This window comes from Vigna unguiculata, chromosome 8, assembly GCF_004118075.2.
Source record: "Vigna unguiculata cultivar IT97K-499-35 chromosome 8, ASM411807v1, whole genome shotgun sequence".
In the NCBI taxonomy this organism is placed as follows: domain Eukaryota; kingdom Viridiplantae; phylum Streptophyta; class Magnoliopsida; order Fabales; family Fabaceae; genus Vigna; species Vigna unguiculata.
Genome location: NC_040286.1, coordinates 2,559,735 through 2,587,045, shown reverse-complemented (window position 1 = coordinate 2,587,045; position 27,311 = coordinate 2,559,735). Strand labels below are relative to the sequence as shown.

The 27,311-nt window shown below is 30.1% G+C and overlaps 1 protein-coding gene across 1 annotated transcript; it reads left to right on the top strand.

Moving 5' to 3' along the window:
* The first annotated feature begins 12,277 nt into the window (after positions 1-12,277).
* Positions 12,278-15,809, top strand: LOC114193354 (putative cyclin-A3-1). The gene is made up of 8 exons (XM_028083105.1): positions 12,278-12,784; positions 12,898-13,130; positions 13,230-13,305; positions 13,393-13,469; positions 13,569-13,602; positions 14,910-15,059; positions 15,136-15,270; positions 15,417-15,809. Exons 1-8 carry the CDS (start codon positions 12,473-12,475, stop codon positions 15,498-15,500), a joined length of 1,101 nt encoding a protein of 366 aa, XP_027938906.1. The 5' UTR covers positions 12,278-12,472; the 3' UTR covers positions 15,501-15,809.
* Positions 15,810-27,311: the final 11,502 nt, after the last annotated feature.

Genomic DNA, 27,311 nt, shown 5'->3' with positions numbered 1-27,311 from the left:
CATATCTAATTTTTCATTTTTTTTCTATGTGTAGGTGGATCGAATGCAAATGAAACCACTGATCATTTGTAAAATTAATAAATATTTTGGTTATTATAAAATTTTAGTAATGTGTAATTTTTTAGCTTTTATATAATTATTTGAATTTTATTTAGTTGTTATTTGATACTTTAATTTGAGATTTATACTATTATAATATTTTTCTTAATATTTGACATCATGAAAATCAAAAAGAGTATGTTATTTTAATATTGAATATTTTGATAGTATCATGATTCCGTTGGTGTGATTTTTAAATTTTTTTATAAAAAATATTTAATTGATATATGGAACAATAAAAAAATGGGTATGGGTATGGGTATAAGAAAATACCCGTTACCCGGTGGGGATGGGGATGGGTCAAAAGTTGTATACCCGTTGGGTTTGGGGATGGGGATGGGGATGAATTTTTATTATGGGGATGGGGATGGGATCATGATACCCGTACCCGCCCCGCCCCGTTGCCATCCCTAGTGACATCTATCTCTTTGATGATTTGGGTTATTAACAATTATATTTGAATAAGTTTGGTGTTGATTATTCAACTACGAATATTTTTTTTTAATTTTGTTACACATTTACTTAAATGTTTTTAATTGATTTTTTTGTTTGTTTTAGTTTTATTTATTATGATTTTTCTATAAGATAAATATTTTGATTTTTTCCCCATCCTTCTCGTATTTTTTAAAATTTATGCCTAAACTTTGATATTTTTATGTTTTTTTATTATTATTTTAACCACTAACATGTCCATTAAACAAATTATATAAATTAAGGAAAATCATAATTAGAGCTAATATTATCTCTTTTAAGATTGTACTAAACTTTGTACACATTTTTTAGGTAAAAATGAGTTTAAAGATGGTAAATAGAAATTAGTCTAATATTTATTTTAACGACGCTTTTCTTTTGATGATGACAAACAAAATAATGTTGGATCGTCTAATATAGCCACTTAATGTGAAATATGTATTGTAAACAATTAATAAAGAGCTTAAAAGACACCAAATCCGATATGCAATCAATTAGACAAAAGCACACATGTATAGACACATCACACATTAAACTATACGCAAACTTATTTTGAACAAAGTCCTAATCACCAAATTCATTTATAAAATTTGATGAAGACACATCTAACAAAGTACCAAACGAAAAAAAAAATCACAAACTGCAAGTGCTACAAAGACCAAATGAGTCTCAAAAGCAAAAATATGCAAGCATTGAAAGTATACAAGTAACATCAGGGGAAATATTATGAGACTAAAAGAGTCTAAAAAGTGTTAGAGGAAGTTCAAGTGTCTTACAAGAATAAGCACTAAGATGAAGACCAAGTACTAGACATGGATGAAAATATGAATGCGAGACATGTAGAGTAGACGTAACTTTCAAGTACTCAACACAAGAATGCTTATCACAAAAGAATTATGGTACTCACACAAGTACCGTTTGTCAATACGTGTTTGCTTTATATGTTGTTGTTAACAAAAGAATAAATGTAACAAAGATAAAGAGAGTGACCTGACTTGTGGATCTCTTCGTTCTACAGTAAATTATGGACTCTTGATAAAGTTTGACATAAGATCTTCTAAAGCATGCAAGTTAAAAGAATCTTCTTTGAATATCTATCGATGAAGGCTTGACATATAGAAAAAGGTTAATGATGTTTTTTATGAGACGATTTAAGAGAGTAATTTATTTATTTGGATAATTTGAAATTATTTCAATGAAAATGATATGTTTGGATAAGGAAATTAAAAGAAAATTGAAATTGAGAAATTTTAAGAAGATATTTCAAATAACTAAAATAGTAAAATTTGAAATTCACTTAAAAAAGAAGGAAAATTGAAATTCTACAAGTTATGGAATTGTTCATTGGTTATGATAAAAGATGTTCACGTGTTAGAAAAGTCGAGTCGGGACGGATAAAAGGTTGAGTCGAGTCGGTTTGGGTCGAAGGTCGAACCGAGTAGGATAAGGTGGAAGGATAAGTCGGGTCGACCTATATCTAAAGTCAAGCTAGGTTGGCCTGTGCCGAAGGTCGAACCAAGCCTGTCAGGTCGAAGGTCGAGCCGAAGGTCAATCCGGGTTGGCCCGAGTCGAAGGTCAAGCCAAATTGGCCCAGACCAAAGGTCCAGTTGAGCACTTTCGGGCTAAAGATCGAGATTAACCAGTTCAAGCCAAAGGTCGGGCCATGCCGAAGTTAAAGTCAATTAGGATAGGGTCGAAGGTCGAGTCGAGTTGGTCTGGGCCAAAGGTTGAACCAAGCCGACACAGGTTAAAGGTCGAGCCGAATCGATCTAGTACGACGGTCAAGCCGAGTCGGCCCAGGCCGAAGGTTTAGCCGATTTGGTCAAGACGGATCGGCTTGGGCCGAAGGTCAAGTCGGGCTGGCTTGGGACTATGGTTGAGTTTGGTCAGCTTGGGATGAAGGTTAAGCTAAGTAAACTTGGGAGGAAGGTTGAGACAAGTCAGTCCAGATTGAAGGTCAAGTTGATCCAGTTTGGATTGAAGGTCAAGCTGATCCAGTTAGGACTAAAGGTTGAGCAAACTCAGGTTAGGCCCCAAGTTAAGGTGAGTTGGCCTTAGCCGAAGGTTGAGTCGAGATTGCTCTAAGTCGAGTCAACTGGTTGAGTTGGGTTAGACTGGCTGAAGGTCGATTTAAGTCATCCCAAAGAACAGGTCAATCTGAGTAAGCCCGAGGCAGAGGTCGAGCCGAGTCAACACGACAAAGAGTTGAGCAAAGTCGGCTTGGTCAAAATTCGACCCTAGTTGTCCTTGGTCGAAGCTCGAGCCTAGTCGATTCGAGCCAAGGTCGAGCTAATTCAACCCAAATGGAAGGTCGAGTCAAGTAGGTTCAGGTCCCAAGTTGAGTTGAGTCATGTTGGACGCCAGGTCGAGCCGAGTCCACCCGGGTCAAAAGTCGGGCTAAGTCAACCAGGACCTAAGGACAACCGAAAGTTGAGCTAAGTTGGCCTGGCCGAAGGTCGAGACTATGGATTTGAACTAAGTAGGCCCGGGCAAAGGTTAAGCCTAATCAGCTCACGTCGCAGGTCAAGTGGAGTCAGGTTGGGTTGAAGTTCAAGCCAACTCGGCCCATGCAGAATATCTAAGCAAGATGGTTTTGAGTTTAGTCGGCCTTAGTTGTAGATCGAGTTAGGTCATCCCGAGTCGAAGGTCAGTCCAGTTGGCCTAAACATAAGGTGTAAACCAATTTACTATAGTTGAAGGTTGAGTCGATTCAACTCGAGCCAAATTGGCTAGGGTCAAATTGATTCAAATTGTGTCGAGATCGAATCGATTCAAATCGGTCCAGGTCGAACATTTGAGGTCAAATCGAATCAAGTCGACTCGAACCAAAAGTCAAGACGAGTCGTAATGACTTGAATGTTGAGCTAAGTTGAGTTAGACTCAGAGGTAGAATTGAGTTCAACGTAAAATATAAATTAAATTGTTTTATCAAAACAAAAAAATTGAAATTTAAGATATTTAAATTACTTTATCTATACTCATTATTTAAGAAATGAAGAGAATTCAGTTGTAGGTAATTCAATTAATAAGTACTTTAATTTTTTGAAATTTTTGAAATCTCTTATCCAAACACAAGGTTAGAGTTGTATTCAATAAGTGACATTTACACAAATAGCAAAATGGCTTTAAGTGCTTGGATCATAATTAATCTCTTACGCAACATATAAAGAGAGAACTCTTATTTTTTATATATTTCACTTCAATGAAGTTAAGTCTCTATAGCAAGGAATGCACATTTCATACCTTACATGTTGAAAGTGAATCTTGTTTTCAAAACAACTTATATATTGTATATTCTGAATAGACTTTGTATATTTGACTTGAAGAGACATAATGTATTTGGTGCTAAGGAGATATGAGTATTGAAAAGACTTTGTGTGCTTAGCATACAAAGATGTTGTGTACTTAAATAGTTAGAAATGACTTATATGTACTTGGGTAAGTTAGAAATAACTATGATAATACTTGTAATATTGTTGATTAGTGAAACCCTTTACAATTTACAAATGAATAGTGAACGAAGACTAAGTTTAGGTTGTACCTGATAGGAAAATATTAATCAAAATAAATAATTAAATAATAATAATTATTATATAATAAGAATAAGATAGAGATATGGATAACAAAAGTTTCATAAAGTCAAATAGAAAATAATAATAATAATAACATTATAGAACAAAATTATAAATAAAGTAACCTGAGTTGAGACACGTATAATGTTGTTTTTAAAGATAAAATACTCTCATTGTATAAGACAAAACCAAATATACAACAAAGATATGTTAGATTTGAGATTTTCTCTCAATATACAACAATCCATTAAATCGATGAAATACATCCAAGAATTAATATGTTTTTTTTTTTATATTTTTCACATGCACATGAATAATGATATTTATGTATAGAAAAAAAGAGATTTGAGAATAAATTTTAATAAATTTGATTTTAAAATATTTAATTATAGTAAAGCAGAGAGTGAAACTATTCGTCATGATATAACATTAGGTTGTCATGTCAAAATGATAAAACTCGATTCGTATACCGATGAAAAATTATACAATAAAATTGCAAATTTGATCCAAATCAAAGTACAAAAGTTGGTTTCATTTGAACTTTTCTATGTTCAAAACAAACCAAATTGAACCACATTCTATTAGACTTGGTATATTCTTTGTATATACATGGAGTCCTTTGCATTTAGACTAAGGGGAATTTGTATGTTTGTATACATGAGTGTCTTATGATTAATTACGTAAGCAAGGTAATGTCTTTTTCTCTTATAACTCTTATACATTTCCTTCTGTAGCACACCTCTAATTTGTATATTTAGTTATTTTTGTATGCACATAGTTTTGATATTATAATAAATAAATTTTTATAAGTCATAGGCGAGTATATAATGATGATAAGATCTAAGTCTTAGTCTCATAACCATGCCAATGATACTCATGTTTTGATGATAATAAACACAAATATTTATGGTTCATCTAACATAATTGTCCAAACTAAAATGTGTATTAAACAAAAACTTAACATACACCAAGCTAGACACAAACTCGCTTGCTTTATATGTACGAAGCTCAAATCACAAATTTCATTTATGAGTTTTGATGTAGATAATGTTGGGTATCAGAGTACCAGCACAAGTACTCACAACTAAAATAAAAGATGAAAATAAAGGAACAAAAACAGATAATAGGCAATGAATTTAATTTATTCAAGAAAAGAAAAATTACATATCATTCTCTCTAATCCCAAGGAGAAAACAATGACAACCCCTCTATTGGAAATAGGAAAAACTAATACAAGGAGAACCTCAAAGGAGAGACTAACCTTCTCTCTTAGAGGAGAAACTAAATTCTCTCTTAGTTCTTCTCTCAAGCAAATAAAGTAAAAGGAATAGAAAGGGAGAGACTTTTGGGATGACTTCCTAAGGAAACACGAGACTCCTTTTATAACATTAAAAGTAAGCCCCAAAGTAAGTTTCCATCGATGTGGGACTTCTTTTCCCCACTTGAAGATTTTGATGAAATCAATCAAATCTTCACACAATGCTTTATTCTTTGCCTTCATGTTGCTTGTTCTTTTGGTAGACTTCAGTAGGATCGAATCCACGTAGACTTCATTGACACATAATTTTGATCCTCCGAAACACAATGCAACACTTGAGGTTCCTCCTAAGGACCTCTTGTTAATACTTCACTACTCTCCACCAAACCCGCCATGAACCGACTAACCACTCCCACTGCTTGTGCAATGTCTGGTCTTGTACACATCATAACATTCATAAGGCTATCCACCACCGATGCACTCGGTACTCGAGACTTCTCCATCCTCTCCACTTCACTGCTAGGACTCATACGTGAAGAACAATTGATAGAAAGTGGGGTCGAAATTGGCTTACAATCTTGCATGTTGAAGCGCCGCAAGATTATCAGTAAGTATTTCTTTTGAGAAAGGCAAACTTTCCTATCTTTTTTGTCTCAGTGAATTTGCATCCCTAAAATCCTTGTTTGTTGGTTCCAAGTCCTTCTTCTCATACTTCCTAGCCAATTGTGCCTTCAATTCTTGGATTTGAACTTTGTTGGGGCCTACCTCCAACATGTCATCCACATACAACATCAATGGTCTAAACACCCAGTCTGTTGTAAGCGAGGCTTATGAAGGAATCAAATCTATGGTACGAACACCTGAGCTCTCTTTAAACCGTACTGAGATTTGTTCAACCATGCAAACCAAGTTTTCTTGTTCTTTAACGCCTTCTGGTTGGAGCATCATTTTATTTTTGCTTAACAATAACCTTGTGGGTAGTGGGACCCACATATGGCACCCCTTCACATTGTTAGCATAGCCCAAGCACTTAATTTTCCCCAGTTTCAAGCTCTACTCGTGCTTTGGATTCCTTGAACTGGTAACAACACATTTGACTTTCTCTTGATGTAGTACACCCACAATCTCCTGGAGTAAACTTTGATTCTCCTAGTGATAACTCTGGTGATTCCCTTACATCATAATAAACTAAGTCTTCTTGTGTTTTCCTTTTTCCTGGTAGTCAAACTAGCAATCTGCGATCTATGACTATGTTTGTTGGCTTACCACACAGTGCTCGTGTAGAGATAAAACAACCTTCTTGAGCCCGAGTAAGAGATTACGTTCTGCATGGATTTGCACACTTCGCTATAACTTATACCTAAGTTTACGATGTCACATCAACATCGATTCTTCTTGACTTGTCGATGCAACCATTGCATTAACTTCCTACAACGTATCTCCCAAAAGCACATACACATCTGCCATGATCTTTTGCGCTTTCATGACTTACCAGATCTTTCCTCTTCTTCACATAATATCTTTGTCCTCCGAGGTATTTGTCATACAACTTTGTGAGGTTGATGCCTCAGAGTTCTTTCCTCCATTCTTCAAATGCCAACAATTTTTCTTCACATGCCCTCTTTTGCCACAATGGTAGCATTTGAGATGCTTCTTACTTTGACATCTATCATGAGACTGACTCCCACTAGATCCACGTTTTGTTGATCTACCTCTTGTCATCACCAAAGCTTCTATTTGTCTTGCACTTTCCACCATATCTTCTTTGTTCTTTCGCCTGGATTCTTCTTCAAAAACGGCTTCGGCAACATCCTCAAAGTGTAGGAGGTCAACAACGTTGTAATTTGTAATGTTGATGACAAGCTGATCATACGAATCAGGTAAACTCTGTAGTAGAAGCTCCGCACATTCATTTTCAATTATGTTGAAATTTGTTGCTGAAAGTTGGGCAAACAACGTATTTAGATTGTTGATGTGGTCTGTCATTGATGTGGACTCACTCATTCGAAGAGTATAGAGTTTTCTCTTCAAGAATATTCTTGTGTGAAGTGACTTAACCTCGTACAGGCTTGTGAGAGTATCCAAAATCTCCTTCGCTGTAGTCTACTCCGCAATGCTGGATAAAGCCGCATCTGCCAATGCTAAGTGCAAATTTGCTATAGCATTGTTATCTATTTCCTTCCACTTTTTATCTGTAATGCCCTCAGGTTTTTCTTCAATTGCTTCTAGACAATTGTCCTTTCTCAAAATTGCCTTCATCTTCGGTTTCCACAATGAGAAAATTTTCCCATTGAACCTCTCTATCTCGTATCTTGTTGTCATGGCTTTAAAATCGACTTATGCACTTCTCACTATGAATAGTACTGTCTACTGGAATAATGGAGGCAGACCGTGAACCAGTGCACTACGTAATTCCCAGGAAAGAGAGGTGGGTCACTAATGGACATGCTTAAGTACCAAGTCTTTCCTAGCCAAAATTTTCCTAGACAAGCACTTTCACACTACCACGCTTTATCCACTATCTCAACACTATTCTAATGACAATAGCAACGGAATATAATCATATAACCAACTTGACTCTGATACCACTGTTGGGTATTAGAGTATCAGCACAAGTACTCACAACTAAAATAAAAGATGAAAAATAAAGGAACAAAAACAGATAATAGGCAATGAATTTAATTTATTCAATAAAAGAAAAATTACATATCATTCTCTCTAATCCCAAGGAGAAAACAATGACACCCCCTCTCTTGGAAATGGGAAAAACTAATACAAGGAGAATCTTAAAGGAGAAACTAACCTTCTCTCTTAGAGGAGAAAATAATATTCTTTCCTAGTTCTTTTCTCAAGCCAAATAAAACAAAAGGAATAGAAAGGGAGAGACTTTGGGATGACTTCCTAAGGAAACACGGGACTCCTTTTATAACATTAAAAATAAGCCCTAAAGTAAGTTCCTATCGATGTGGGACTTCTTTTCTCACAAATAAGACACAACTAGTAAAGTGTAAAGTGAGAAAATCACATGACACAAGTGCTACACAAGCATCACACATATTGTTAAGGGCCTAAGACACAAGCATCACACATATTGTTAGAAGGCAAAAAAATAAAAAATAAAAACAAAAATCAAATTCTGAAAGTTGGTGAAAATCTAAATGCAGGTCATATATAAAACCGAACCCAGACCGACTTAAGGGGAAAACAAACAAAAACATTTGTTTTAGTCTTCCGAAAAGAAAAACCTCCAAAACAATAAAAATTTAATATTAATATATCTTTATTGAATTAATTATAAAGTTATATTTAAAAAAATACTTTAATTTTTTTAGTACTAATATACCTCTATTAAATTAATTATTAAATTATATTTAGTACTAATATATCTCTATTAAATTAATTATAAAATTATGTTTAAGATTAAAATGGCTTAAAAAATTTTGGTACTAATATACCTTTACTAAATTAAATATAAGTTTATATTTGAGAATAAAATTTAACTAAATTATTATTAACGTGTGTTAATTTTTATTGGTATTAGAAAGAATATTTAATGAGTTAAAACCTTTATTGAATAAATTGTAATTTTGTTTAGGAAAAAAAAAGTTTAGTTATCTTTATTTTTTTATAATCAATTTTGATTCTATTTTCTTATATGTGACTTTAATTGTGATTCTATTTTATTTTTTTCATCTCTGGTAACTTCAATTTTGATTATATTTTATTTTTTTATCTCTGTCACTTTAATTTTTATTTTATTTTCTTCTTTTAAACCTGTGACTTCAATTTTTATTTTATTTTATTCTTTTATATTTCTGGGACTTCTCATTTACTAATTTCACTTATTGTCTTTATTTGTTTTCTTCTATTATATAGTTCTTCTTTCAAGGGTTTTGAAAGATTTCACTATTTAAATCTCATATCACTCATGTGTACCGGTCTTTTTATTCTCATTTCTTATTAGTATGTAGTCTCTATTTGTGTTGATGTTATCTTGTTCTATTTATTGAATTTCTATTAGGATTAAAAATATGTTTCTTTTTCTTGACTTTGTTTAAGAGTTAGGGATAAGGTTCTAGTTATGAAGAACAATATTATTTTTTATTTATTTTTATTAATGTTTAATTTCAAAATAAACTTTGTAGGTTTATAAAAAAAAAATGAGATTCTAGAAAGAAAAAGAGACTTTAAAATATCAGTCTATAATCAATTTTACTTTTTTGAAAATTAAAATCAAGTTTTATTGTTTCTAAATTCATTTTTTTATATAATTATTTTTAGTAGTATTTTATATATTATAATTTTTATTTTATATAAAAATATATAGATATGTCAACTAAAAAATTTGAATTAAGCTATTCACAAATTCAAAAGAAAATAATTTTGTAGGCTTAAATTGTATAAAAAAACAAATTTATGTAAATAAATAGGAAAAATAAATTAAAAATACGAGTAGATACTCTCTTTAAATGTACAAAATAATAACAATATAGTTATAACTGAAATCAACAATAAAAAAAAGTAATTAGAGACGATAACAGACGTAATATCAAATATCATTAGCCGAATATAATGTTCACAAGAAAAACTCATGTAAAAATGTTCTCACAAGAATATTATTTTTCAATGTATGTATGATATTATATATATATATATATATATATATATATATATATATATATATATATAAAAGTTTTTTCACATAAAAAAAAATTAACATCTAATATACTTTTTCATGACATCTCTACCTACCCATCTCTATGATTATAATAAAGTGACGTTCTAGTAATTCAGACATTCATCCTAAATATTTATTTTATTAAATTACATTTGTCTATCTTATATTTTTGATAAAACAACAACTAATTTCTTTTTTATTTATTTATTAAATATATAATTGATAATTTTGTTTTTTTAAATATATTTATTTTTCCTATTTAAAATTTTTAACTTTTAATTTTCATAATTTTTATTTAATTTTAGTTTTTATAATATTTTGAAACAAAATAGAAGAAGTGAGTGATAATTTATTAGAAATATGAGTATCATTATTAAAAATATTAAAAAGATAAATATATATTTAAATATTAAAAGGAAGGTAAATATTTCATTAAAAGCATAAAAAGATTCATTGTGTATTTAAAAAAATGTAAATATAAGTAAAAAAAATTATAATTTCATCTATAAAACAAAACAATGGTTAGTAAATGTGGTTTTAGAATTTCCATTATTAGTTACACAAACACAATTAAGATGAAAAAGAAAAATAAAACGTAAAGAAAAGTTTCATACAAATTGTAATAAATATCACATTAAAATGATGTTTTTTTTTTCATAAACTAAAAAAGTAAAAACAATTATGAAATTTATCATATAATTAGAAACAAAGAAATGATATTTTAATATGATTTAAAATTCCTTAATGGCATTGAAAAAGACTTATTTAATTAATTATATTACTATAAAATATTGTTTTTGCTACATAAACATAAACTACTTGAGACACAAGATAATTGTTTTCTCTCTAAAATATCACTAATTAATCCAGTTAATCAAATTATTTGATCTTATAAACTATAATATTAAATTAATATTTTTATAATATTTTCTATCAATAATACACTAATATGTATGATAAATATTACTTCATAATTCAAAATAATGGATCTCTCAATATTTTCTAATTTGATCATGTATACAGTTGGTGATTTAGTGTTTTTTTTGAATGAATTAAATAACATCACAAAAAATTATCTTTGTTTTTCTTCTTTCATTACATAGTGTACATTCTAAAATTCTCATTATAAGTGAAAGAGAATGGACGAAGATAGGAAAAAAAGGAGTTTAACTCTTGATTTGATTTTTATATTTATTCATGTCTTTAGAAAAAAAAAAAAATGTACATCGTAGAACACTCATTCTAGGAGAATGGAAAATAAGTTCAATTCTTCAATTCTTATATTTGTTTATGTTTCTTACACACAAAAAAGTTACACTCTAAAGCTTTCTATAACACTTATTGTAGTGGAAACTTTCATAATGTGTTATAGAAAGGCAATGGATTGAGATATTCATTCAATGAAAAAGTTAAAGACAATGAATAAAATTTGATTGTTCATAATGTGTGTTCCAAAAATTAAATATAAAATTGTGATTGATATAACTTTGTTCCATAAACATGTGAGGAAAAGTACATAATAATAAAAAATTAGCAATAATTTATAATTTACATTTTCTCTCCACAGTTATTTAAAATAAGAAATCATTCATTTAAAATATTCCATAAGTAAATGTATAACATAAATGGTTTTCATAACTCCGAATAATGTTTGAATTTTAATTAAATCTTTTACAACTTTAAAATATTTCAACAAACAATTTAAAAAATATTCAATGGTTGATTTTATGTCTTATTTTATTTTATTTTATCTATCAATTTAAAATTTTAATAAATCTTGAACAACATTAAAATATTTATTCATATAACAAAAATAAGGAAATATTAAATTATTATTTTTTGCTACTTATTTTATTTATATTTTGGTGTTACGAATTTAAGAGTCACATTCATCATCAATGGCGCTAATATTTAAGTTCTAACTAAATCATACACTACATTAAATTTTTGATTTTTTTAATTTTTTAGTTATTTCTTTTTTTTAATATTTTCTTACTACGGCGGTAATAAGTTTGAAATTTAGTTAAATATTTAACCGCGGTGTTCAAAGTTGAAAAGGTGAAAAAACAAAAAACATGAAAAAGAGAGGGAAAACAAAAATTAAAGAAAAAAGAGAAAGAGAAAAATGCTGTGGGAAAAAAATAATTAATAATTTAAAAGGAGAATGAAGAAAGAAAGAGAATCCAAGAAGCAGGATTGGGCAATGAGAGAGTGCGAAATGTAGCAATTGCGCACGGTTTCTGAAAAAAATCCCAAAATGCACAGCGGGAACAAAACCTACCGCAAAATTTTCAAACTAACCCAACGCCAATTCCAATAACACTGTTAATTTCACTTCTTAAAAAGCCCTCTTCATTCTTCTTCTTCTCTGTTCTCTTCACATTCTAATCTCCAATGGCGACAGCCTCAGAGAACAACACCAACTCCACGCGCCCCCAGCGCGAGGCCAAGAAGAGAGCCGCAGCTGCTATATGCGAAATGCAGGGAAATGCTAAGAAGAAGCGCGTCGTTTTGGGAGACCTCACTAATGTCTCAGACGCCGCCACCGCTGCAGTTGCCGTTTCAGAGACTCAAAAACGGAAAAAAATCAAACTTCAGAAACCAGTGCCGACGGTTGACACGCCGGAGAAAGTCGACGGGAGGAGCGACCCCCAACTGGGTGGGCCGTATGTTTCAGATATATACGAGTACCTTTGCGGAATGGAGGTACTAGGGTTTTATGTTTTTTTTTTCTTGCCCTTTTCTGGTGGTTAAAACTGTGTCGCATTGGGAATGATGTGAGGGTTTTATTTATTTATTTTGGTGTGACTCTGGCTCAGGTTCTTCCTAGTAAGAGACCCTTACCAGATTATGTTCAGAAAGTTCAGAAGGACGTTAATGCTAACATGCGCGCGGTTCTTGTGGATTGGTTGGTTGAGGTTGCAGAAGAGTATAAACTGGTTTCAGACACGTTATATTTTTGTGTGGCTTACATAGATAGGTTTTTATCCTTGAATGTATTGTCCAGACATAGATTGCAGTTACTCGGGGTTGCTGCAATGCTTATCGCATCGTGAGTTTTTTCTTTTTCCCTTTCTAATACATGGACTTTTTTCACTGTTTTGTGTTATTTGTTTGTTAATTTTTGTTTTTTTATTGTTTTTGAAAATAGGAAATATGAAGAGATTAAACCACCTGAGGTGGAGGACTTCTGTTACATTACGGATAATACATACTCTAAGGAAGAGGTGGTTATTGTGTTTCGTTTGTTGCTGGTATTACTGCATGCTTTTGCTTTGGATAGCTCTGATTTTCGCATTTCTTTTTTTGTGAAGGTTGTGAATATGGAAGCCGATATATTGAAGGCTTTGAGGTTTGAATTGGGTGGTCCTACGGTGAAGACATTCTTGAGGTGTTTTTCTTTGCTAGTTATGTGATATTGTGTTGCATTGGTTTATCTTGTTTTAGCTTGGCGTTTTGATTCACACCTTAGGCTTTGTTGTGGTTGCAGGAGGTTCTGCAGAGTTGGTCAAGAGGGCATTGATGTAAGTTAACTCTTGTTTTGACCCATTTGTTAAAGCTTATTCATAAACTTGAAAGTAGTTTTATAAGAATCAATTAACTCTATTTGGTGAATTGCCAAGAAAAGACTCAGTTACTCAGATCAGTTTGATTTTGAAATTGTATCCTTAGATTTTATCTCTAATGTACATAGTTACCTTTGGTCGTGTTAGATAGCTGTTACAGTAGGCCATAAGTGCTATTTGTTTTGGTAATATTTTAGATTTGTGATTATGACTCTGTCCGGTATTGCAGTCGCAATGCTTGTTGTGATTGTAGAACAAGTTCTTTTTATTTACATACATCTTAATTTTTTTACAGCTTATTTGCATACACCTATTAGGATTCATATAAGAAGAATATCAAATGACTCTGTATCTGGCAATATGTGAATTAATTGATTTGTTAACAATTTGAAAATTTATTGACTCTTGCATTTGTTTCATCAATTCTCATGGAAAGTTATATTAAACTTCAATTGTAAAATGGAAAAGATTTGAAAGAACACTTGTGTTGTGAACATATCTTAATTATTTTGTTATTTTATTTTTCATTACTTTTTGGAATTTTGTGATTTAACACGAATTATTATTTATGATTCAAGAATTAGCTTTACAATTCATGGTTTTGATCTCTATTTGGTAACTTGCTTTTAAACTGCTATACGTGATTTCTCAGATATGCCAGTGATACACTCTCCTGTATAATATTGCAAATATTTTCTATCAACCATTTGCTGCAATGTGCGATTGATAACATAACATTGACACTGACACATTCTAATTTTTTAAGTGAAAAATGTGGACTTTCATTTAGTGTTATTAAAACCGAACTGACCTGTCTTAAACCGGTACAATTGATTATTTCACTTGGCTGGTCTGCTTATATTTTACAACCTTTTCTGCATTGATTAAATTGTGGAACATCTCTTGCCAGGCACCTGTGTTGTCTTGGCTCTTGAGTTCCATTTTTGCTGTACTAAACAACCTAATAACTTAGGCTTGCATAAATGAGCACATTAAAATGAACACTGTTCATAGCAATTGTTTTCCCATATTAGAAGTTCAAAAGTTTTTTCAACTAATACAACGGAAAATGAGTTCTTAACATTATATAATGTATATCTTTAATATAAATATAACTTTTTTAAATTTAATATTTATTTTTATGCAGTTCAATCCATGACTTTCCAGATCAGCATTGACCTAGTACCTTGATTAACTCTATGACTAGTTTTGCTCTAATAACATTGCTTTCATCATTTGGCTAATAAGCTTGTTCCATTGTGCAGACTTCTGATCTCCAGTTTGATTTCCTTAGCTGCTACCTTGCTGAGCTCAGTTTATTGGATTATAATTGTGTAAAGTTTGTGCCATCTTTGGTGGCAGCATCTGTTGTATTCTTAGCAAGATTTATGTTAAGCCCAAAGAAACATCCTTGGGTAATCCTTTTTAAATTCGTATTCAAATCCAGTGTTAATTGTGGAGGATGTTACTGAATTGTTTTTTTCTTAACAGAATTCGGCACTCCATCAGCTCACTAGATATAAACCTGCTGACTTCAAGGAATGTGTGCTAAACGTACATGATTTATACCTTAGTAGGAAGGGGCCTTCTTTGCAAGCTGTGAGAGAGAAATACCAACAGCATAAGGTAATATTTTACCCTATTTTTCCTGCCATTTATTTAAGATGTAATATTTTCTCAGTAGCTATATTTTACTTGAAATGTCAATTTCAATCTACATGTCATGTTGGATAATTAAGCTGATTACCGTTTCATTGGGTGTTTTTGTACAGTTTAAATGTGTGGCAAGAACACCATCTCCTCCCGAGATACCCCTTTCTTTTTTGAATTTTCAGGATCAGATTCTTAGGCGTTGATGAAACTTGGCTATTTTTGCTCCGACTTTCTTTTCAACTTTTGGCAGGAAGGTACCCTTTCTGTTGCATTTGCTGATATGCTTAGGAAGGTGCTTTTCTTAAATGCAGTGACAATGTATCTATGCTGGTCTCACTGACTCCGATCGAGCTTGTACGAAATGTGATAACCCCATTAGTTCAGAATTAGGTTCTATTTTTGCCAATTAAAATTCTTTGTAAGAGGTCATTGAATGATTTGCAGATTCTATGTATAGGAAACTTCTATACGTTTTCATTGTAGTTCGATTATCATGCAATCCATGATGTTCAGAAATCAAATTTTCATCCGCACTTCATGAGCCATTTTATCTGATTGTCTGAATCAAATATTTGTGATAGAATATAACTGGTGTTTGTGCTTAACCTTTTCTCTTTTAGTCTGTTAATTTCTTTCTGTAGAAGCATGGTTAGTGAAATCGAGGCTCCTTTTTGGAGGTTGTTGTGTTGTAGACAAGGGTGGCCATGGTGGCCATGGTAGCCATGGTGGCACCAATTGCTCGATTGCCATAACAGAAAATATTCTATTATAACAATGTTTTATGTTCAATGAGTCTGCTGATTAAACACCCCCTTAGTTTATCGTTCATGATAAAACTTACTGCTGAACTCTTGTATCATATCATGTAAGTGATTGTGATAACATGCATATTTAAAAAAAAAAGAGGATGTTTGAAGAATCAATTAAGATATATTTCATTTAATTTGTTTACCAGCCTTGACAAATCATTAAATTCTGATGTCGTTATCCAGAAATACATGAAACAAAGGGATAAAAAATGTAACCATTTACAGGGTTGCTTTTGAAACGGAATGAATCAAAGAAAAGGAGATATAAAAATGTTTAGAGTTTGATTCAGACATTTGTGGGTACTAAAACTAAAGAAATTGAAAAAACGAAAGAGGAAAATGCAACTCACTCCAATGATCTAGACTAAATATTTTGTTGGACCACATGTTCTGATTACTTTGACTTCTTAGGTTAATTATTATAGTAGACAAACAAAATGTGTTATTCATCAAGCATTATATTCCACAATATTCTTGGAAAATATTTGTATTTCAAAAATGGCCTCTAGTCAAGTTTTTCATAATATTTCTTTTTGTACCTCATTAATATCTTTTTGAGTAATTATTTTATATTAATAAAATTATAAATTAAATATGTTTTTCACCATTGTAATTGTATTAGTACTTTTTTTTGGTTCTTTTTTTATATATGTTATATATCTGTAATTTAAAAAAAATGTTGCTCCTAGGTATCAATTTTTTGACTAAATTTATCATTTTTCATGCTAAATCATTTATTTATTTAAAAATTAGAGTGAAACTCAATAACTTTTATACTATCATATTGTTGAAATGAGTCATTTATGCGATTTAATTCTCACATTAGAATATATTCAAGTACATGAAGTGAATGCAACTCACTGAGACGAAAGTAGACCTCGTTTCTTTATGCACTAGGTGTATTTGGCTGGTAGAAGCCAAATTCTAGGCATTATTATTTTTACTATTTTAAGAATTTAGAGATATGAATTGTTTAGTGTTGGAATTGAACAATTTTTAGGGGTTGAATTTGGATCTCTATTTTTTTCATTGAAATTCGTTTTTCGGGTACTATTTTCCACCAATGCTTGAAGTGTTTTGTAAGTGATTGAGGAATAAGAAGAGTGAATAACAACCTATGCATAGTATTTTGTATCCACGGTGACAACAATGGTGTTGTTTTTGTTCTTTCAGCACTTTTGAGTTGATGATGCCGACCATAAAAAAAAAAAAACAACATATGTCACAGAATTGATCACAACAAAAGAATACTAAAAAAATGCTACAATTAGAAGTAATTGACATACAAATTTTGTTAAGTGGTGGGTCCAGCCAACAGTGTAGAATAAAAAAATGGTAATAGGGTAGACATAGGATGAGAATAGATCCAAAACCTGCGATTAAGACAGAATAGAGGGAGACAGAGAAGCAAAAGAGAATGGTAAAACAGGTTCTGTCACGGAATCACACGAGAAAATCAAAGTGTCTGGTCTAACACAAGAATACCCTTTGGGTTTTAAAATCCAGAATCAAGCCACTTATTCAGGCATTTTGCTGAACCCTCTTCATTGGTCTCTCGCGCATGACAAGACCACTCAAAACCTTCACAACTTTAACCATACATCACATTATTCATTATTTATTTTCACTCTAAACAAATCTTTACTTTCAAAACACTCTGCAACATTCCAGTAATTGCGTTTGCCATGCAATGGAAACTTATTTTGTATTCAAAGGATGAGACGGCAAAATTCATTGGTCATTATTCTAATAACTTTTAAACAAATGAAGCTTAAGGGAATTAGATAGTAAAAAACAGTATTTATATTCTTTTTAATTTTGGAATAAATTTCATTTTAACAAAATCCCATTAATATTTTCTATTAAATATACTTATAGTTCCTTGGTTTTTAATAAATGATGTTTTTAGGAAAAGACATTTTATAGTTTAATAAATATTTATAAAAAAAGGCACACACATGCACTGTGTGATTTATTAGATAGTCAACAGAATTTTAAAATTTAATATAATTAGAAGTGAATGAACTCAATTTAAATAAATTTTAAATTTAATTAAAATTTAATATAATTAAAAATTCAAATTAGCTCAATATCATCTAATTAAAAATTCATTAGCAATTAAATTTTTCCATCCAATTTAATAAAATTTAATATAATTAAAAATCTATCCAATTACGTGTATAGTAACAACACAACCTAATTAAAAATTAGTGCAATTAAAATTTACATTCTTTAGACACCAATAATTATGGTTTTTAATTAAATAAAATTTAAACATGATAAGTTTCACCTTATTAAATTGGTTAGATGAGTTCAATTAAAATAAAACTCCATTAAATTAAGTGAATATGATTTTAATTAAAAAAAAATTCAAAATCCAATGAAATTAAGAATATATTTTTTATGCACTTTTCACTTAAAATAATTATAACTTACATCTTATCTCTTCTCCTAACTTCTATTTAGTTACTTGCATGTTCATTTGTCACTCAAATCCAATTGGATATAAAATTGAGTTTCAAACTAGCATTGATTCACCTAGTTTATTCTCCTTTTACAAAATTCAAAAAACCACAATGATATAGTCAAGTATTGTCCAAGAGAATAATTTTATTTTAATAATTTATGTCATTTTTATTGTAAGAAGTAAAAGATGTTATTTTTCTTACAATTTTATGATTTTGTGAACCTTTCTCCATCTAACCATAATATCGAATTTAGAATTTATTTACTTGTTCTTATAGTTAAAAATTATCTCTCATATTCAAGAGTAATTTAAAGTTCTTTTATGTTATGAAATGAAGAATATTAAACAAATTTAATTATAATAACTGTAACATTAGTTAATCAATTTAAATTAAAATTTTCAGTATTTAAATACCCTTATGGAAACCCCCTTCCATAATAGTAAATAAAAAGTATAATCCTAAATATCAAAGATAAAAAAGCAAAAAGTATAATACATATTTATTTTCTAAATTAAGAAAACTCAAAAACTAATTCTCACTTGACTTCTATATTTTTTACACTCAAAATTTGTTTTCATTTTTTCTATTTTTTTCTTACCCATATATTTTCTTTCTTTTTCTTTTTGTCTAACAAAAAAGGACATAATCACTAGATGGATAGACCAAAAGCATGAGGTGGAGAAAGTAATTTTGAATATAAAAAGGATTATGTTGGTTTTTGAACCCATCTTCAAAGACCAGAACAGAACCCCTTTCCCATATGCCACATAGTGTAGCTTTTACGTTAAATAAAGTTGTACTGTTAGTCCTTCAAAAGTTATATTATTTAATTATACATTATACTTTATAAACTTTATAAATATATTACTGTTCTTAAAGAATTATAAATAAGACAATTACCAAATCTTGCTAAATCACCGATTTTTTGTAAGGTAGCAATGATCATTTGGTGAGAAAATTAATCTTAAAAATGTATTGTAGTGTTATAACTCGAAAAATTCGAGTTGGTCAAGGTTCATTTCATCTAATAAATCGAGATGAACTAATAATGTTACTAAAACATTCACTTTATTATGAAAATGTACAAATCATAATATTTATCTTTGATAATAAATATAATAAATTTAGACAATAATCAGTTTGTATTATTCATATAAAAGAGATCAAACATTAAGTTAAAAAATAGCATGGTACAAGAAAATCAGACAAATTATTCAATGTTTTAACTTAAGCTTCTAACTTTGGAGAATTCTTTACTAGTATGGAAGAAAAAAATTTCTTTGACATTCCTTTTGTGTATAAAATATTATATTAAAATGATACAAATAAAAATAAATAAAAAATTATAAGAAAATAAGAAAAGTTAAATATATTTTGAAAACATTTGATATTGTTTTATAAAATCGAATAATGAAATTGATACATATTATTTTAAAAAAATATATGAAATACAATTAAAGTGAATAGTTTGGAAAAAACTATTTAACCTAAATTATAATATATAAAATTATAAATTAAATATAAGAAAAAAAAAGAGAGAATAAGAGTATCATCTTCTTTATTGGAATATATTTTCTCTACCCGCTGAAACACTATTATTATAATATGTTTTTAAGATATACTAATTTTAGTATATTATATTTTTTAATATATTTTACGGTACTAAAATCAGTATATCTGAATATACTTTACATATACTACTGTTTTTTATGCTACGAGATTCTATATGTGATCTCGATATTAAAGTTTGTAAATGATCTTAGATACTAGATATGTATATGTCAAAAAAGTCACATGATTATGGACTCTTTTATAGATCTTATTTCTCGTTCTCGGACTATTATTTTTGAATGGTCTGATTTTGTGATATCTTTATTTTAAGAATGTGTTTTAATTTAAAAAATGTATGGATATTAAAAATAAATTTATTATTATAATATAAGATTGATATATTATTATTTGTAAGTGTACTATTATTAGGTTTTTTAAGGAGGAAAATTTATTGGAGAAAACAAACATCAATTAGATCTGAGTCCAATCACATAAAGACACTACTTTCAATCCAAAACTTTAAGACGATGAGTTTATGAATTATTATTCTTATATAATACTTTACTTTCTTATTTTTAACCAATATAAAATTTAGACTTACGCTTATTCCTAAATACTATGAACTTATAGTGTAGATCGGGATTATCTTGGTCCCATATAGTATTATAGTATAGCACAAAAAAGAAAGAAGCAAGAAAAATAAATCGAAATTGATACTAGTTTTAAGGCATGGGGTTTTTTTGGAAGATGAAAAAGGTGTGGCAAAAGGGACCCGAAAGTTGAAGAGAAGAAGTAGGAAAGAGTGGATTGCTGGGTCCTGGCCATAGCAGAAATGGGTGATTTAGATATCCGACAAGGAAGTAAAGAAAAGCACAAGAGCCAAAATCTCAAGACCCTTGTTTTTGGGGACTCAAAGCCAGAAAGAAAATCAGAAACGCTGGAGAAAAAGACTTCTCGTGAAACACACAGAATATCTTAAAGCAAAAGTGAGTAATGACTCACAAAACTCCTCTCGTAACATGTGCCCTCACCGTTATCAAAACCTATGCAGTAATCTATTTTTAATCTAACAAACTTCAACAATAATTTACACTTACAGATTTCATCGCTGTATCATATCATCGGTAATAAAACACCTTTTCTTGAAAAAAATCATGTTACTTTGTTGTCTTGCTGTGTTTTTCCTTCTGGCAACGAATGACTCCGTTCTACATGTCATTATCAACTCAACCTCATTCTACCACGTTTATTAATAAACAAAGAAAAATTATTATAATAAGAATTAACTGTTGTGAAGAAAATAATGTCCCTCCTGAAAACACTGCACCACCTTTTTCCCTTCAAACAAAGCCTATTACCTTTTTCTCTCATCTCAGACCATTCATCATCATCATTATCAAGTGCCCTTTCCCTTCCTTCGATTCCTCCAACCTTTTTTCAGCTCCACCCAATATATGTAATCATCTATGCATCTTTCACCAAACCAACCCAAACCAAGCCATGCTCTTTCACCATTCTTCTCTTCTCGGGGGGTTCAAGAGCTTCATGCTTTTCCTCCTCCTCACACTCCACCAAATCTCAGCTCAAAACCACCACCCTTCACTTCTCCTTGATCACCACCACCTCCACCACCCTCACGCCATGCCTCAGAAGCAACACAACCTGCACCAACACCACCATCCACGTTACCCCTTTGGCGTTTTCTTCCCACAGAAGAGAAAGGTTCCCAATGCATCAGATCCTCTCCACAACCGTTGAGTCAGTCACCGTGTTATGTTTCTTGAGTGAGTCAAGGTTGCAAAATGAACACATTGAAATTCAGGTTTGATGTTGGTTTTAATGTGTACTATGCAGATTCAAATTTTTCCATGCCTTGTGTCAACTATATATATATATGATGGGGTTCTTGTGGAAAGCTAGGGAAGGAATGTTTTTGTCTCTTGAAAATGAAGCCAATGCTTAGTACTTAGCTTGTTCTTGAGTCAGTACTTTGTTTTCTCATATGTTGTATTGCAATCTATACAGGAGATGTAAATTTTTTGGACATACAGTAATTTTTACAGTGTCTTTTTTCGTTTGTTCTTTTTCGGTTTTGTCTCTCCTTTTTTTTCTTTAAGCATCAATGCTCAATTTCTGTTCTAACTTGACACCATGAAATGATGGAAAATACTTGCCACCACGCGTTTTGTTTCTTTCACTTATTTCGTTTTGGTGAAAATACCATACATTTTTTTTTTTCAAAAAATGTTGGCCTTTTTCATGGATAGTGATAATAAAGACAAAACCTTTTCCAACTTTTCAATGTTACACCTTTGGGTGAGTGCATCTTTCAAAATATAAATCATGCAGAATCTCAAATCGTCTCAAATCAATTCACACGTGATAACAACAGCAAATCACTCGTATTAGACAAACACTTTGTTTTAAATTAACTTTACTTTTACACAGTAGAAGGTAACCAACTTCAGTAGTATAGTTGTCAAAATTATGCAGAAAAAAAGAGTGAAAAGATTGAATGATTGAAAGAGAGGGAAAGTGAAAGAAAAGTACTCAATAAGAATATTGTTTTGCTTTATTGTATTCACATTGATATCATAAACAGTGCTGTAAGTGTAGCTAAGATTCAGGTTCTCAGCCACAAAACAGAATTGCTACTACTGAGGAACAGTGACATTGATATTAGTATAGAAGAGGGTTTTTGTAAGTGCATCACTTCTTTCATCCATATACTAGGAATATGAAACGGATGAATTTTTTGTGTTTTGTCCCTATACTCAGAATTTGATCATGACAGCATTATAGTACCAATAGGTTGCGACTTGCCATTAGAGTTCGGAATTCCAATCTGGAACACACTTGTATCGCATCATCTCTCTTATTGCAAGAAATTTAGTATGAGACTACAATATATTTTACACATGGGCATTCCTTCGGCACCCTTTTATAAAAAAAGGTTTTCGGTGTCCTTCCACGTTGGGCTAGTGATGGCATGTGGTATGAATGTCCAAGTCTGACGTGTCATTGATGTTTTCAGTCGAAGTGTGTCTTCATTGATAATGCTTTAATCATCATATAAACACGGTTATTATTACTACAAATTCTATTTACAATTTAATATTCAAAGCATCACGTTTTCAATGTTTCCGGTCATATTTGAATCTGATTAGTCCATCAAATTAGGCTTTTCACCTCTAAAAAAAGTTTTATATCAACATTTCCACATAGATATTTCAAAATCTCTTTCACAATATTTCGATGTTCTCTATTTGGGTCGACAAAAACTGAATAATTATACCAACAAAATGTTATATATATATATATATATATATGGTCTAGTAGACATCATTGCATACATCAAACTTCCTAATGTAGATATATGTTTTCTCCACTTCATTTGAAGCATTCTATTTAACACCCAGTTTAAAACAAATATAAAGAGGATTGCTCACGATCCTAACATTTTCCATCTTGAATCTATGTGACGCCCTTTTAATATAGTGTTTTTGTGACAATTAAAGCTTATTTTCTTTTCTATCACGAATGATTCTTATACTAAGAATATGTTTGGCAGTTCCAATGTCTTTCATGACAAATGACTCGCCCAATTACTTCTTCAACGTGTTAATTTTAGAAACATATTTTCCAATAATAAGCATGTCATCAACATACAATAATAGGATAATAAAGTCATCATTAGAATATTTTTTAACAAAGACACAATGAAAAATGGTGTCAAATGATTGTTGTCGCAACGAAAAAATAAACCAAATAAAAAAGAATTTTGGATTTGTCACCATAGCTTATTTTGAAAAGTTATGGAAAAACTGTTAAAATAAATGTGTGATCTACAAAAATCAAATTCTAGATCTGAGATCAGATCAATTATGTGTAGAGAAAATGTTATCAGACTATTACATTCATCTTAAGGCGATCTTAATTAAAGTTGTAGAGAGAGATTTTTTTTTTTCAAAAACAAGAAAATATTGAACAAAAATATTTTATGCTTAGAAAAGCCTGGATTATCCACGTTACATATAGTTTATGATATAAAGATATTTTATTCTACATAAGTGGTAGAAAAACTAAAATATTTGTCTAGATAGGAAAAATGTTTGTTTGTGACAATTCATCCATCCATCCACAAATCTACCTTCTCTCAAACACACAAATACCCACCATTGACCACACTGAAAATAATAATCTTTGATGAAGCAAAGGATATGAGAGCATTAGTAGTTTGTTCTGAAAGAAGATAGTCATGGATCAAGACTTTTTCTTTCTTATTTTATTTGAGAATAATTTGGTTTTAGAATGAAGAATGCCATTACAAGACAACAATATTGTTGTCAGATAGGAGGTGAAGCTTGAAAATTGTAGTTTAGTTAAAAGGGATTGTGTCCAAAAATGTCATACAATGACATCAACATCAATCCAATGTTATGATTCTACTTACACCATTTTGCTTTATTAAAGCACAATACCAACCCAATTGGACCTAAGAAATGTTGGTTTATGAAAACAAATGCAATGAATTCTAAAGATAAGATCTTAATACTCCAAAGAATTAATGTGAAATTGTACCTGATTATTAGGAACAGTAAATAAAAAAATGTTGGCACCTGATCTTTCAACTGTAGATACCTAAGGTTTTCTCTTGATTCTCTCTTCTGATGGGGAGGAAGAGGAAGGAACAGGAATAACACCTAACGTGCTTACAGATGGAGACCATAACACTTTATGTAATTTCTTTCATTTACTTACTTAATTTCAATATTTATAATTTGGCCCTTCATCAAATTAGAAATTAGAATATTGTTGATATCTACACATGTAATATATCATGACATGTATATACTCTTAACCATAGATTTAATTATTTAATTAATTAGATTACTTTAATACTTTGGTTAATAGTATAATGACCTTAACACATTTAATTTATATATATATATATATATATATATATATATATATATATATAATTATATATATAATATGATTGTGAATTCATATTAATTACATTATTATTACTATTAGGAGAATGCTAACCAGTACCCTAAGAACATTGGTTAAGGAACAATTAAGGTGCATTAGGTACATATTTTTACATTGAAAGTTAGAATAATTAATTATATTAATTTATTAATTAAGATAATATAAATGCATATAACAAATCTTTTAAAGACAAAAGTAGTCTTTGAAATTTCTAAGCAATAACAAAATAAACATATTAGAAACTCAATTGATACTTTAATTTTTTTTTAATCTTTTTAAATGTATTTTTTGTTGATTGTTTGTTAATTTAATTTTTTATGTTTAATTATATTTTAAGTTTTAACAACATTAAAATTTAGTTATTTTATTTTTTAACTTCCATCGGTGAGTATTAAATAAATTATTAACACAACTATACAACATTTATGGACATTTTTGTCCTTTAAATAAAATAAAAATGCATTAATTGTTATTAAGTCAAATTTTATTTAATATCACAATTAATTATGAAATATCTATTAATTATCTTTAACTAGTGAACACGGGTTAGCAAAACCTTTATTATTATTATATTGTTATTATTATTATTAGTAGTAGTAGTAGTATATAAATTTTTAGAATATAAAAAAGGGTTAAATATGTTTTTGGTTCCTCAAGTTTAAGTTAAATTTAGAATTAGTCCATCTTCAAAACTTTTAACCAATTTAGTTCTTCATCTTTAAAAATGTATTTCATGATAGTATTTGAATGATTTACACCGTTTGATATATTTTCACTTCAATGTTAACTCAAATATTATCATAAAATACGTTTAAAATGTCAAATAAACTTAATAAAATTTGATAAGAATGACTAAATCCACGCATTTTTAATGAAAGTTTCGAAGAATGAATAATTCTAAAATTCACTAAAACTTAGGGATCAAAAACATATTTAACCTTATAAAAAATATGAATAAGACTTTTAAGACATTTCACTCCTTTTATATACAAATATGTTCAAATATATAAAGAAAGAAAAAGGTAAATTGCATACATTCACCTTATTTTTCGTGTTTTTCTTTTCATTTTTCACACTATCCTTCATTTCTTTGCGAGTAGTTTATCTTGGCAAATCCTTCCATAGATCCAAACATACCATAAAGAAACAATGGCGTGATTTCAAGTTCAAAAAGTCTACTTTTCAACTCAGGTGTTGTAACATGAATCATTGCATGCCAAAGGCATTAATGAACACTTAAAATTCACAAGTGCTTTTCACTTGCTGCAACATGAGCACAAGCCACTTTTTTGTTCCATTGACCAAGATTTTCCTTTTGCATTTATAGCTATATTTGGTTCTAACCAAAACACTTTTTCTACAAAACGCATTAGGAGGGCAATTCTTAAAGGAAAAGCTAATTGGAGTCGTAACATTCAAAGAATGTAAAAGGTTCGGAAGGACACTGATAATTTATTTGACTCTCAATCTTTCAACTTTTCATATTCTCTTAATTATGTTTAATCCACACGCTTTAATTTACAATTAAAGAGAGTTGGTAGCGGTACATTGCAATTAATTGATTTGATAATGATTAATATGGACAAAAATGGAAGATTTTCAAAAAAAAAAATCAAATGAATTAATTGTTTTTCTTGATATTTGATTTTAATAGGAACTTGAGTGAGTAGTTTTTAACTCTTCCAAAAGGTATCTTTTGGAATATTCTTTTTTTTTTCGCAGAATGTTAAATCTTTAACCCTTCCACAATTACTTCCCCGAAAATGACTATTTTATGAAAGAAAAAGATGTATACTAATAAATCTAAGAGGTTCAAATAACAATATTCTAAAATAAGGCCGATCGTATTGATTAGGCTAGGCCCATTGAAGCTAAACCGATAACGTAGGATATTTCTCTCTACACCCCATCTAATTTCTTCTTTATCTCATCACAAGCTTTTAACAATTCTAATTATGAATTTCTAACAAATAATTAGGTATAAAAATATAGATTAATAGTTGGATAAGGAAGGCCCATAAAAAAAAACCATTTTACTTTATTAAATCAATAAAATAAGAAAAAAATTGAAATGAAGATGATAAGATAAGAAGAAAATATTTTGAAAAAAAAAAATTGCATTAATGTTGTAGTTTTCAAAGATCCCCACCAATAGATCTCACTTACAAGGCAATGCATTGTTTGTCCAAAC